The following is a 14,341-nucleotide window of genomic DNA, read 5'->3' as shown; positions in this document are numbered from 1 at the left end:
CTTCAACTAAAATTAAAAATTAAATTAAAATTTTTAAAAAGTATTACAAGAATCAAGTACATAGGTGCTATATATGGCGTTCCACAAGGTTCTGTGCTAGGAACAATTTTATTCACTTTATACATGCTTCCCTTAGGCAGTATTATTAGAAAGCATTGCTTAAATTTTCATTGTTACGCAGATGATACCCAGCTTTATCTATCCATGAAGCCAGAGTACACACACCAGTTAGTTAAACTGCAGGAATGTCTTACAGACATAAAGACATGGATGACCTCTAATTTCCTGCTTTTAAATTCAGATAAAACTGAAGTTATTGTACTTGGCCCCACAAATCTTAGAAACATGGTGTCTAACCAGATCCTTACTCTGGATGGCATTACCCTGACCTCTAGTAATACTGTGAGAAATCTTGGAGTCATTTTTGATCAGGATATGTCCTTCAATGCGCATATTAAACAAATATGTAGGACTGCTTTTTTGCATTTACGCAATATCTCTAAAATTAGAAAGGTCTTGTCTCAGAGTGATGCTGAAAAACTAATTCATGCATTTATTTCCTCTAGGCTGGACTATTGTAATTCATTATTATCAGGTTGTCCTAAAACTTCCCTGAAAAGCCTTCAGTTAATTCAAAATGCTGCAGCTCGAGTACTGACGGGGACTAGAAGGAGAGAGCATATCTCACCCATATTGGCCTCTCTTCATTGGCTTCCTGTTAATTCTAGAATAGAATTTAAAATTCTTCTTCTTACTTATAAGGTTTTGAATAATCAGGTCCCATCTCTCCTGTGGAACCAGCTCCCAATTCAGATCAGGGAGACAGACACCCTCTCTACTTTTAAGATTAGGCTTAAAACTTTCCTTTTTGCTAAAGCTTATAGTTAGGGCTGGATCAGGTGACCCTGGACCATCCCTTGGTTATGCTGCTTTAGACGTAGATTGTGGGGGGGTTCCCATGATGCACTGTTTCTTTCTCTTTTTGCTCCGTATGCATCACTCTGCATTTAATCATTAGTGATCGATCTCTGCCCCCCTTCACGGCATGTCTTTTTCCTGGTTTTTTTCCCTCAGCCCCAACCAGTCCCAGCAGAAGACTGCCCCTCCCTGAGCCTGGTTCTGCTGGAGGTTTCTTCCTGTTAAAAGGGAGTTTTTCCTTCCCACTGTAGCCAAGTGCTTGCTCACAGGGGGTCGTTTTGACCGTTGGGGTTTTACATAATTATTGTATGGCCTTGCCTTACAATATAAAGCGCCTTGGGGCAACTGTTTGTTGTGATTTGGCGCTATATAAAAAAAATTGATTGATTGATTGATTGATCTTATCTTAGGGACCTCTTAGTACCATATCACCCCAATAGAGCGCTTCGCTCTCAGACTGCAGGCTTACTTGTAGTTCCTAGGGTTTTTAAGAGTAGAATGGGAGGCAGAGCCTTCAGCTTTCAGGCTCCTCTCCTGTGGAACCAGCTTCCAATTCTGATCAGGGAGACAGACACCCTCTCTACTTTTAAGATTAGGCTTAAAACTTTCCTTTTTGCTAAAGCTTATAGTTAGGGCTGGATCAGGTGACCCTGAACCATCCCTTAGTTATGCTGCTATACACTTAGACTGCTGGGGGGTTCCCATGATGCACTGAGTGTTTCTTTCTCTTTTTGCTCTGTATGCACCACTCTGCATTTAATCATTAGTGATTGATCTCTGCTCCCCTCCACAGCATGTCTTTTTCCTGATTCTCTCCCCTCAGCCCCAACCAGTCCCAGCAGAAGGCTGCCCCTTCCTGAGCCTGGTTCTGCTGGAGGTTTCTTCCTGTTAAAAGGGAGTTTTTCCTTCCCACTGTCGCCAAGTGCTTGCTCACAGGGGGTCGTTTTGACCGTTGGGGTTTTCCTGTAATTATTGTCTGGCTTTTGCCTTGCAATATAGAGTGCCTTGGGGCAACTGTTGTTGTGACTTGGCACTATATAAATAAAATTGATTTGATTTGATTTATACAGGGACTGAGGCCCATTTGGCAGGTGCTTATCCCCCGATAATGATGTGTGTGAGATGAGTGTATGACCACCCCCCCCCACTCCAGATGGGACAACAGTCCATTGCAGGTTGTTTCCCCAGCTAAGACCAGTACCCAATTACAGATGGAAGGACTTGATTAACATAGGTTAAGTGTCTTTTTAGCAGTCATATTAAGAATCAAACATTGAAATGTGTGTAAACAATGGTTGCTACTCTAGATTTTGTTAGGACACAGAGTACAACAGTTATACGGTGTACTGCAGTCACATACCACACTCATAGACTGGACAGCACGTTCCATTCTTAGTGATGCTGACCCGGAAGCCGAGTGGGCAGGTGGGGGCAGACGGGCAAAGCTTTGTGTTGCATTCTGTTGAGGGAAGAAGATACCATGATGAGCTGTTGTTACTCTTATCATAGCCTTGAAACCTGCCTATGATCCCAACACTGTAAATGTTTGCTTGTATTTGTAAGATAATAGTACTGTAATACAGTGCTCATGAGTTGTAGGTATTGAAAGATCTTGAATGCTTTATATCTGGCGTGTCCAACCAGCCAGTCAGATGCGGGCTGAGTTCCAGTCAATCGCATGAAAAAAGAAAATCTGTCACTGGACTCAAAAGCAGTTAGTGCTGCTATAACAGACTGATGCAGAAGATAGGTGGCAGCAATGCACCAATAAGGATGCCAGCTGCTATTAAATGCCATAGAAGAAGAGCTCCTCCTCTTCTTCTTCTTCTTCTATGGTGGAGGAGAACAAAACAAATTATTATTTTTATTCTTAGTGGGAGGAGGATTTGTTTTAGTTTATTCAAATGGCAAATCCATCTGTCTTATCTGCATTGTAAATGTGGCTTTTCTGAAGAAAGGTTATTTGGAGCAGCATTTCAAGGTGATTCACAAGACCTATGGTGCTAACTTCCTGGCTAATTGCAAACAAGTCCAGGGATTGAAAAATCGTCTAGGAACACATGGTCCATAAATATGGAAGAGTGATGAATGTGGCGAACAAGACTGCTTGTTCTGTTCGGGCCAGGAGTCTGAGGACATATTTATTGTGTGTGCAGCTGGAGGAGACCGGTGCAGAACACACACATCTGCTGCTGCACACATACATTAGATGGCTCAGCAGAGGTAAATTTCTGGAATGTTTTTCTGAATCGTTGCCCGAAATTAAAGAATTTCTGAAATGTTCAAACCAGGCTGAATATGCACATGTTTGGACTTGAAAGCAAGTTTAAAAGCAAGTTACATGTGCTATCAAGCAGGTTGCAACAGTGTGACCTGCAGAACTTTGCAGAATTTTTGCACAATATAATTGTCGAAGTTACATAATTTTCCGCATGAATTCAAACATAAAAATGAAGCGGTAGGGGACGGACTCTGAAGGGATACCATTTTTCTAATGTTTACGATGTAGAAAGTGGTGCAGTGTAACATTAGAGGAAATCAGTATTTCACTTTGGACACCGTCTGGCTGCTTTAGAGGGCAATGTTGATTGACTGATTGTTGAATAAGATAATGATATACGAGTGATGAAATCACCCAAAATGACAGAATCATGTCGGGCTTAATGAGGTAGTGACTGACCACATGACAGTTTCTGGCAGCAGCCATCTGTCTTGTTCACCAGCTGCTGCCCAGATTCATCACAGGTGGGCTGTTGTGGTGGACCACATTTAATTGGCTCGCACTCTGTGCTCAGGGAGTCTTTGTCACAAATGCAGTTGTTGCAGTTAACAGTCCATTTGTCATCAGGCTGTAAAAAGAGACAACACAAGCTGCTGGTTCCTTGCTGATGTTCAAGAAGACATCACTGACAGTGGGGTGCTCACCTCCTTTGGTTTTCCGTCAGGGCCAACACAACCTAACAAAGAGAATGAGGTGGTGTCTTGATTTGTAGGAATTGATGTTTTTGTAAGTAAACTAATTTTATTCGATATTCTATTTCCATGCTATTGGTATTTCATCTTACCACAAGCTACGACACATTTGTTGTAGACTGTGTTGAACAGAGTTGTGCCGTTGGGACAGAAGCAGCCCTCCTTCACACTGGATGCACTTTTGGTTTGTTGAACCATTGCCAGGAACTGCTTGTTGTACCTTATGGGAGAGATTTATTACAGTGGTGTGTAAATTTTATTTAAATTGATTTTAATTGTGATTGTTGTAAAAAAAAAAAATTCAGAGCTTTCAGGGTGAAAACAAACAGCAAGGAATTTTACAAACTTTCAGACTCTGGCGCCAATCTCAGGTAAATCTACACCATAATTCTCTAAGGCACAAACCTGTGTGTCAAAAACTAAACAATCAAACAAACAAACATCCATCCATCCATTTTCTTCCACTTTATCCGGAGTGGGGTCGCGGGGGCAGCAGCTCAAGCAAAGCCGCCCAGACCTCCCAATCCACACACACCTCCCCCAGCTCCTCCCCAAGGCGTTCCCAAGCCAGCCGAGAGATGTAGTCCCTCCAGCGTGTCCTGAGTCTTCCCCGGGGCCTCCTCCCAATGGGACGTGCCCGGAACACCTCTCCAGCGAGGCATCCAAGGGGCATCCGGAAAAGATGCCCGAGCCACCTCAACTGACTCCTTTCGACGTGGAGGGGCAGCAGCTCGACTCCGAGCTCCTCCCGAGTGACCGAGCTCCTCACCCTATCTCTAAGGGAGCGCCCAGCCACCCTGCAGAGGAAACTCATCTCGGCCGCTTGTACTCGCGATCTCGTTCTTTCGGTCTAGAGCCAAATCTCATGACCATAGGTGAGGATCGGAACGTAGATCGATCGGTAAATCGAGAGCTTTGCTCCCCTACTCAGCTCTCTCTTCACCACGACGGTCCAATACAGCGACCGCATCACTGCAGATGCTGCACCGATCTGTCTATCGATCTCACGCTCCATCCGTCCCTCACTCGTGAACAAGACCCCGAGATACTTAAACTCCTCCACTTGAGGCAAGGACACTCCACCGACCTGAAGAGGGCAAAGCACCTTTTTCCGGTCGAGAACCATGGCCTCGGATTTGGAGGTGCTGATTTTCATCCCGGACGCTTCACACTCGGCTGCAAACTGCCCCAGTGCACACTGAAGGTCCTGATTTGACGAAGCCAACAGAACCACATCGTCCGCAAGCAGCAGAGACGAGATTCTGTGGTTCCCAAACCAGACTCCCTCTACACCCTGGCTGCGCCTAGAAATTCTGTCCATAAAAATAATGAACAGAACTGGTGACAAAGGGCAGCCCTGGCGGAGGCCAACGTGCACTGGAAAGAGGTTTGACTTACTACCGGCAATGCGAACCAAGCTCTTGCTGCAGTCGTACAGAGACCGGATAGCCCTTAGCAAAGGACCCTGGACCCCGTACTCCTGGAGCACTCCCCACAGGGTGCCCCGAGGGACACGGTCGAACGCCTTCTCCAGATCCACAAAACACATGTGGACTGGTTGGGCGAACTCCCATGAACCCTCGAGCACCCGATGGATCGTGTAGAGCTGGTCCAGTGTGCTGCGACCAGGATGAAAACCACACTGCTCCTCCTGAATCCGAGGTTCGACCATCGGAACAAACAAACAAACAAACAACCCCCCCCCCCTCCCAAAACAAACCAAAAAACCAAAAACAAATATGATTAGACTGTCACATTTTTTGGTAATGTAAAAATTAGCTGAAGATGTACAGGAAGCTTTTTCTAAGCAAAATTCTAAATCTTAGTATGTTTTTAAGTGCAGCCATGTGAAGCTAGTAATGTTAACATCATGTTGTGTGATGTCCATTTGCACTGCATTATGTGACATTAGTGAGTTTTCATGCTAATGTGTTCCCTTTATGTTACTTCATGTCTGTTAGCACTGCATTATGTGATGCAAGCAAGTTTTCAAGATAGGTGAAAGATTAAATCCAAGGTGAATCACTACTTTAAGGTGCTCCCCTCTCTCATATTATACATTTGTATTTTTAAGCGCATTTTAAATCCCGTTTCTCACAATGGAAGCACTCAGCTGCTAATGTTTGTTGCAATATCAGCACCTTGAGATCACAACTAATGCCAAGCTAGTGTCAAGCCATTTACACAATATAATATGTATATGTCGCAAACATGACAAGCAAAGCTCTTCAGCATCTCACCATGTCATTTAGGTCCTTCAGACTTTTCGTCTACCACCGGTTTGTGGCTTTTTACAGAATGTTGTCCGGTTTGTGGCTTTTTCCCCTATGGGCAGATATTTTGTGCCATTTTCGGATTGTTTTGTACCATTTCCGGTTTGTGCCTTCGTGTACCATAGACCGAGCTTTGCCGTGTTATATATAGACTGGAACTTTAACAAAATAACTTTAACACTGCTGCACCACAATGACAGCATTTACCAATTATGAACTGCATGTTGTGTGGGCCGCTGAAGAGGAGGTACTGCTGGCCCACCACCACCAGAGGGCACCCTGCCTGGAGTGCAGGCTCCAGGCACCAGAGGGCGCTGCCGCCTCACAGGAGCAGCCGGGGAGACAGCTGACACTCATCACCTATGACAGCTGTCACCACTCATCTGATCAGCATCGGTATATCAGCAAGACGTCATCTCCACCTCTTTGCCGAGATATCGTTCTACCTGGAAGGTAACGTACCTCAGCTGACTGTTTGACAGTATTCTTTGTGACTTTGTGCGTTGTATTGTGGACTACTTTTCCAACGAGAGGTGGAGGTAGCTTTCCTGCCGTACGGATTCCTGGGTGCAAACGCGCCCTCATTTAATTGCTTTTTGTTCCTCGCCAGCAGTACCAGGTCCGACACGCGGAGGCAGTGGCCACCTGGGAGTTCGGGACTTGGCGGCTCCAGTATTCCCGGGGTCTGGTGGCGGAGGAAATCGTGTGGTTCCGGTTCTGCTTTGGACAGGTGTCTCCTATCTTTGAGCCTGCCCACACAACACCTTTGTGAATTGACTCTTGTCTATTGTTGTGATCGGTTGTATTTGTTGTGCACATTCACAACAGTAAAGTGTTGTTATTTGACCTACTCCATTGTCCGTTCGTTTGCGCCCCCTGTTGTGGGTCCGTGTACCTACACTTTCCCAACACTGCAAGTGGATTAAATATATACAATTTAGAAAGACTCTGGAACATGTTTGTCAGTATTTTCCCAATAGTAACATAAGTACAACCCTGACATGAGTTTCAAAAACCTCAGAAAATGAAATCACATATTTAAATAACATAATGGCAACACATATATGGCAACACAGATGAGTTGACCTATATGTTTGACATATACAACATTACCTGTCATTACATGTTGGTTCAAAATCTGGTCCACAGGTCATGTACACTTGGTTATTTGGACAGCTGATTTCTAAGAGATGGAGATATGTGTGTTTTTAAGAACTTGAAGCAATAACTGTTGTATCTAAACTGATGATTTTGGATTTAAAGCTCACCACAATGCCCATGGGTGGCATTCCTCCATTCAATACAGATGCCTGCAGTGGTGCACTCAGTGGCATAGGCCTCTAGGCTGGAGCAATCAGGACTGCAAGGGTTCATCTTGCACGAATTTACAAATGGTTCATAGGGTACAAATGCATGGCATGGTTCAAACAGGCTATGGAAGACAAAGCAGATACACAGGACTCAGTGTCAGGAATTGTTAGCTGTGGTCTTTCTTCTGTAGGGTTACACTGAGACCGGTGATCTGTGCTGTGGCCCTTCACACCCACTAGGTGCACTAAGAAAATACATAATTTTGAGTCTTATGCCCAACATATCTTTATGACATCATATAGGAAGGACCGTATCATGAAAAATGGTATTCTGACTTTACTAGGTACAAGAGTGTGGTTCATCAAAGCTCAGCTGTCAGTTGTGTATGTGTCCTAAATTATTGTTCTGGATGCCTTTTTTAATTACTTAGATTTTTCTTTATTCTGCAGATTGCAATGCTTTTTGCTACTGCTGTGGCGAACTTGTTGAAGTTTCTTAGACCTGGTTAAAATGATGTCCATAGGTGCTTTTGATGTCTAAATTATGAAACAATTCAACACCATAAGTGAGTAGTTGGATTATTTTCTGTGCATCAAAATGCCGAGCTTCGTGCTTTTGGAGTGCAGTGATGTTGGAATAATCCCAGATATTTTTCCTACACAGTTGAAATCAGCTCTACCGTCTTGTCAAATCAAGTGTTTCTACTCGAATAAGAGTTGATCTTACACTGTGATAGAGTTGATTTAGCACTGTGATAGAGTATATTTAACTCTATTTGTACTGGGACCAAATGTTATAACAGCAGAGTAAATTTTACTCTGCAAAATTTACTGTGTGCTTGCTTACAAAAAGCAGAGAATTTAGCAATTTAAGCTTTTTTCTGGATTTCTGACTTCTTGTGCCTTTCAATCTTTAAACTAATGTATCACTCCATAAAAAAGTTTTAATTTCTTTTATGGGGTGATACATTAAAGTTATTTAAATTAACGTATCACTCCATAAAAAAAGGTTTGATTTCTTTGAAGTGGTGGCCAGTGATTGTTCACCTTTCGGCACGTGCGCATTGGTATGTTAATGACGTAGTGAGTACTGACTTCCTGATTGGCTGAGAATTTACATACAACCAGATGTATCCTATGAATAATATTCTCGCCCCCCATTAGTGTGAGCGCTCTCAGTGGTCGGTCGTGCAATAGCACATTTCATATAGTACGAATATTGTATGCTAAAAAGTGGTATTGTGTTTAGCTAAACATGGCGAAGTTTGTTTTGCTGACGGACGACAATTTGAAGAAGCTAATTGACGGTGCTGTTTATTCTAACACACACACACACACACACACACACACACACACACACACACACACACACACACACACACACACACACACACACACAGATCCACTACGCCGTAAGCTGTCTAGAGGCATGAAGAGCTGTTAGGTTGAATAGCTGGAGAAATTTCTGATGCAATTTTTCGCTGGACTACATGAAATCAGTGCACGGTATCATGGACTACATTGTCAGAATTGTTTTTGAACTCTGACTGTTTTTGCAAGTTGACTAAGAACAGTTTTGGACTCTTATTTAAAGTTTGTGTTGAACTGTTGACGTCAAAGCACCAGTGACAAACACCAAATTGTAAGTCCTTTTTCTGTTGTATATAAATTAATCAAATATCAAATGACAAGGATCTCTATTAGCCGTTATATAAAACAATGAATGTTTTTTCATTCTTTCAATGGCATGAATATTGCATTCGGTGAAAGATGGAATGCCTCGTTGAATAGTACGTTCTATCTTTCACCAAATGCAATATTTGTACCATTGAACTCATGTACATATTAGGCTACAATGAAGTTGTGCTGACCTATCCCAAGGTTTCCTTACCATACCAGTACCATATATGGCATCCAGAAAACAGTATTAAAAAGTCTACAAAGGGTTTATAAGACTTTAAACTGTTACTCTTTCCCTTCACCTGCTGCTGAGGAGATCACAGAGGGTGGGTTTGCACACAGTCGTCTTTGGGGGTGCTGAAGACACAGGGGTCAGTGGAGGTGCAGTAGTTGGGGGTACCACACACGTTGTACCCGGGACGTGCCACTCGCCAGCATACTGAAAGCAGCTTTGCACCTGACCGTTGGGAGAACGACATTCATTTGTCTGGGAGTTGTCACAGGTTCCTGAAAAGGGAGAAAGGAACCAGGCTAAAGTCAGGCCATTGTCTCCAGTTGGAGTTATTTTTATTGCAGCCAATTAATAAGGTGTGCTAGTTGGACTTAAGTGGTTTAGGCTTGGGTTTAGGTATCATACTCTTTCTGATAAGGGCAGAGTTTTCAAAGATTAAACTTTCAAACTAGAAAAATGATGGGAACAACAGCATCCTCACCAGATGCTGGAACCACCTCAGCTGGCTACTTACCATCCAAACTTGGAGTAGAGCAACAGCTCTACTCCAAGTTCCTCCTGGGCATTTCAGGTTCTCATCCTGTCCCAGAATGTAAGCCCAAATACCCAAAGTGAGAATATAATTTTCAACGCTTGTCATTATGCAAAGTTCATTACCATAGGTGAGGACAGGAGCAAAAACTGAAAGGCTCGCCTTCTGGCTCAGCTCCTGGATGGTCCAGTCCAGTGACTGCCACATATCAGACACAGCCCCAATGTGTCCAACAATCTCACACTCCAAGTTACCCACACTCATGAAAAACTGATAGAGTATTTGAGTATTTTTTTCTTTTCATTTGTGTGTGTCAAAAACATCCATAATCAGGTGCCAGTGGTAGCCGGGCTTCAGATAAACTCTCCTGATGGACATCAAACAGCCATGCTTTGAACAATGTAGCAGTAGCGGGAGCCGTTAACTCTGTCACAGGAGTTGGAGCCCAAGGGCGCCTGGGAGAATTGTAATATTTGCACATAATTGAGCTTTATCATTTTATTAGTAAATTCTCATGCTGGTGACATTGTGGACAGCGTGTATCATACTACAATACTACAGTTTGAGAAACATTTGTGTTTGGGTTGCATGGGTGTTAGTTTGACCCCAGAATTGCTCTTCAGTGGTTTGTTTTGACAGAAGTCAGGGTCATTGTGGTCAAAGGTGAAAATTTAGCAACATCTATCTGTTTGATCCCCTCCCAACTCCTTTAGCTGATTCCCAACAAATGTGATATGTAGATTTCAGTCAGCCCTAGAATTGCTCTAAAGGGTTTGCTGTGGTGAAGGTCAAGGTAATTGGGGGCCAAAGGTCAAAGTTATTGTTTTCATTCCAAAACTTAGCAAACAAATATCGGTGGGTTCCGATATTGCCCAGTCTACATCAAATCAACCGAAGGTCATACACTGGGGCAGATCATTGAGGTCAAATTTAAAATAGAGGTTTTTCACTCCGATTTACACCAAAGGGGGCACACCAATGAGGTGGGTTCCAGAATTACCCAGTAAGGTCAAATTTGCCAAAGGACAATAATAGGGTCTACTCTTCCCAGGTCCTTTTGCTGATTTCTATCAAAACTTGAAGTTTGGCCTTGAAATTTCCATGAAAAAATAATAAATTTGGAAAAGATCACCTGATTTGGAACAAATATGACACACAGGTGGATTCCAGAATTGCCCATGCTAAGGCAGCCAGAGGTCAGTCGTTTGGATGAAGGTCAAGGTCACTGTAGTCAAATTGCCACAGCCCTTCTTGTCTTCATGTTCATGTGTATAACATTTATTAGTTTGTTCAAACCACATAACAAAACGGTTTTATTGTTGACATCCTGAAGTATGTCATGCAGGGGTGAATGACATTTAACCCCAGAGGATAATTTTACCACTCAAATTTTGCCGTTCTGCAACTCGAAAAACAAAAGTGATATTCTCACTTAAGCCTTATTTTAGCTTCTATTTTTTTTTTCTCTTAGAATTATTTTAGACCTTGATGAGATCGCTTTTGAAATAAAAGAAAGATGATAACACTGGTCAACATGATTTTTCTTGTATCAAGTTTTTCAATGAATTTTGGGTAATCTGGAAGCACTGAATCTGGTGTTAGTTTTGCCCATTACATCACGTTTTTGAGATATGAAAACATATTTCTTGTATCAAGCATTGAAGCTGTCAAACTGCACTGATCGGCTGACAAAAGCATACAAGTAAGTTTATTAAGATCTATATCCTTATCCTGAACCTATAACTAAGTTGCAGCAACAACAGGTACAAGATCAGATGTATTTCACAACTCTTTTTAAGGATATGTATTTGCTAATTTCACAAAGGTTTAATTCTTGATTGCATTTTTTAAACTTGAAACTTCTTCTCTGTTTATATAGTTAATCAATATGAGGACAAAGCTTCAGCTTTTAGCTCATACCTTTTTTAAGGGTCCAAAAAAGAACATTTTATTAATTAAAAAAAAAAATCGGCTGATTTATCGGCTATCGGCAAATCAGCCGATTTATCGATTATCTGCTTTTTTTTCATCCAAATATCATTACCGGCATTGGCCTCAAAAAATCCATATCGGTCAGGCTCTAGTCTCACGATGATATGCTGCAAATATGGTGTTGTTATTGAGCTTCCTTCTTGTGATTATAAATAGACACATTAGCATGACGCATTGGCTATTATTGGTGGTTCTTGACATTTTGGGATTAGGTCACTTCATGAATATTGAGCAACACCTTGGTTGCGTCACTAGAAATTGAGAAAACTATTATGTTTAAAAAGAGACAAAAATGGCAAAATATATATTTTAAGAGAATTAGGTCATGCTGGGATTAGGTTGCTGAGCATTGAGCAATACTTCATACTTGTAACCACATATTTCAACACATGATGTCATGTGCTGTGAAGAAACAAGCACAGACTGCTGCTGTCAGCAAGCAGCAATGCAAGGAATACCAAACGCACCTTTATTTCTGTAAGTGTAAAACAATAAATAGATCACTCAAAATCAATTTACAAGGTAAATAACAGATGTGTTAGCAGCTCTTTTAACAAGAAAGCTATTCAAACTATGTACCTATATAATCATTGTAAATGTGAGCATATATGTTTTAAAGTTCTTCATGACAAGTGTGATTTTAAAATCTGAACAGTAAAATCAGTTGAGATTATGTCATTTTCACCAATTTATTAAGTAAAATAATGAAATTGTGTATGAGTAAGATAGTCTGTAAGGTTTTTTTTCAAATTGCATATTTGTTATCATGATTCTGCCAAAAAATATTGTTGTGACTACATTCTGATTTGAAGACAAAATCACACAAAGGAAACTCAATAACAGCATCATATTTGCAGCATATCATCTTGAGATATGTAAGAATATATGGTTAAAAAAATCAATATGATAATAAACTGTCCACATTGGCATCCGGGGTGACATAAAACGGTACATTTCGACACTTTTTTAAAATTTGCATTTTTTTTCAACAACTATAACTTTTGTTAAAACAACCTTGTATATCATTTAAATACGTAGATGTGTTTCATTATATCACAAACCATCATACAAATAGCTGGTATATTTCTTTGATTTTGAACAAATCAAAGATACGAATGACAAGTTTTGAGTTTTCTACCATTTTGAGGCCTTTGTGGAAGGCAGATCACACTAGATACACCAAAACTGCCATGATTTCCCAACTCTACACCAAAAGTTAGCCTGGCATGAGCAGTTTCAAAGCTGTGAAGCATATAGAGAGCTCATTATTAACTTTGCAAAGTTGGTAGAAAACACCATTTTCATGATATGTGAAAAATTCACAGAAGTTTCCAAAGGCTGTAACTTCAAAACCTTTCAAGATACAGACAGAATATCTGGCATTTCACCTTAACGTTGGAATGTGATTAACCTATAAAATTGACCGAATGAAGCTGAGGGGTGACCTGGGATTTTTTTTTCAAAACTGGGTGATTTCAGATGGAATGACCCTTTTGTGTAATCCATCAATACGGGACATGCAGATTGCAAAAATACGTGATGTGATTGAGGAAATCTGAGCCAGATTCTGATTCAGCACTCCCAATATTCCCCAAAATCAGTTCTCAAAGTCCATGCAAGAATTTTGTGTTTCTTTTTTGACCAGTGTAATTTATGATTTTGTGTCTTTTTGTTCTGGAGACAAAACTGAGAGACAGGAAACATAAATTAAACATTTTTGAGACCTCATGTCCAATTTTCTTTTCCTCTGTGGCTGTTGTTGGCTGGGATGTGGCTGAATAAAGTGTTACTCCTGGTGTTGTGTGACGTATGAGGCATGAGAAAACACTAAAAACAAGATCTCTGGGTGTGCTGTCCATTCCTTGCCACAATATCCATCCATCCAACACATTCACACGCTCATCTACAGTTAATTTAGAGTTACTACTTCCCCTCACCTAACCTTTCACATGTTTGGAAGTGGGAGGAAGTCAGAGCACTTGGAGACAACCCACGCAAACATGGGGAGAACATGCAAGGTCCACACAGGAAGGACCAGGTGGGTGGAGGTGAACCTGGGACCTTCTCGCTGTGAGGCAACAGTACTACCCATGATGCCACCATGCCACCCTCACCACAATATTACTAATATTAATTAACATTATGTGTGCTCGTTACTCACCACACTGGCCCTCAGTGTTTCCCCCGAACAGGGCATAAGGAATGTCAATGATGAAGGAGGAGCCCCTGTAGACCACAGCCGTGTGGATATCTGGTATCAGCAAAATGATAACCATATCTGTGCCCGTAATTATCAGAGGACGATTTATGAATACAGGATAAACACGTTTATTATTCACAAAGGCCTGCAGAAGAAGGAGATAAAACACATTACACAACGGTAAGACATTATCGTTGACAGACTATACATACATATTAATGTATTCATTTA

At 41.5% G+C, this 14,341-nt stretch overlaps 1 protein-coding gene across 1 annotated transcript in view; it reads right to left on the bottom strand.

The window, feature by feature from the left end:
* The window catches only part of LOC117503379 (intestinal mucin-like protein), a 74,821-nt gene that overhangs the window by 46,139 nt on the left and 14,341 nt on the right, over positions 1-14,341 (bottom strand). Inside the window, exons 6-13 of the mRNA XM_034162597.1 lie at positions 14,072-14,255; positions 9,457-9,661; positions 7,433-7,596; positions 7,278-7,347; positions 3,984-4,111; positions 3,844-3,875; positions 3,599-3,767; positions 2,279-2,377 (exon numbers count right to left, since the gene is read on the bottom strand). Of these exons, the coding sequence (XP_034018488.1) occupies positions 2,279-2,377; positions 3,599-3,767; positions 3,844-3,875; positions 3,984-4,111; positions 7,278-7,347; positions 7,433-7,596; positions 9,457-9,661; positions 14,072-14,255 (1,051 nt within the window). The remainder of the gene's footprint in view (positions 1-2,278; positions 2,378-3,598; positions 3,768-3,843; positions 3,876-3,983; positions 4,112-7,277; positions 7,348-7,432; positions 7,597-9,456; positions 9,662-14,071; positions 14,256-14,341) is intronic.

Source organism: Thalassophryne amazonica, chromosome 2, assembly GCF_902500255.1.
Source record: "Thalassophryne amazonica chromosome 2, fThaAma1.1, whole genome shotgun sequence".
Classification (NCBI taxonomy): Eukaryota; Metazoa; Chordata; class Actinopteri; order Batrachoidiformes; family Batrachoididae; genus Thalassophryne; species Thalassophryne amazonica.
Note: the sequence above shows the minus strand (reverse complement) of the source record. Positions and strands in the feature narration are given on the sequence as shown.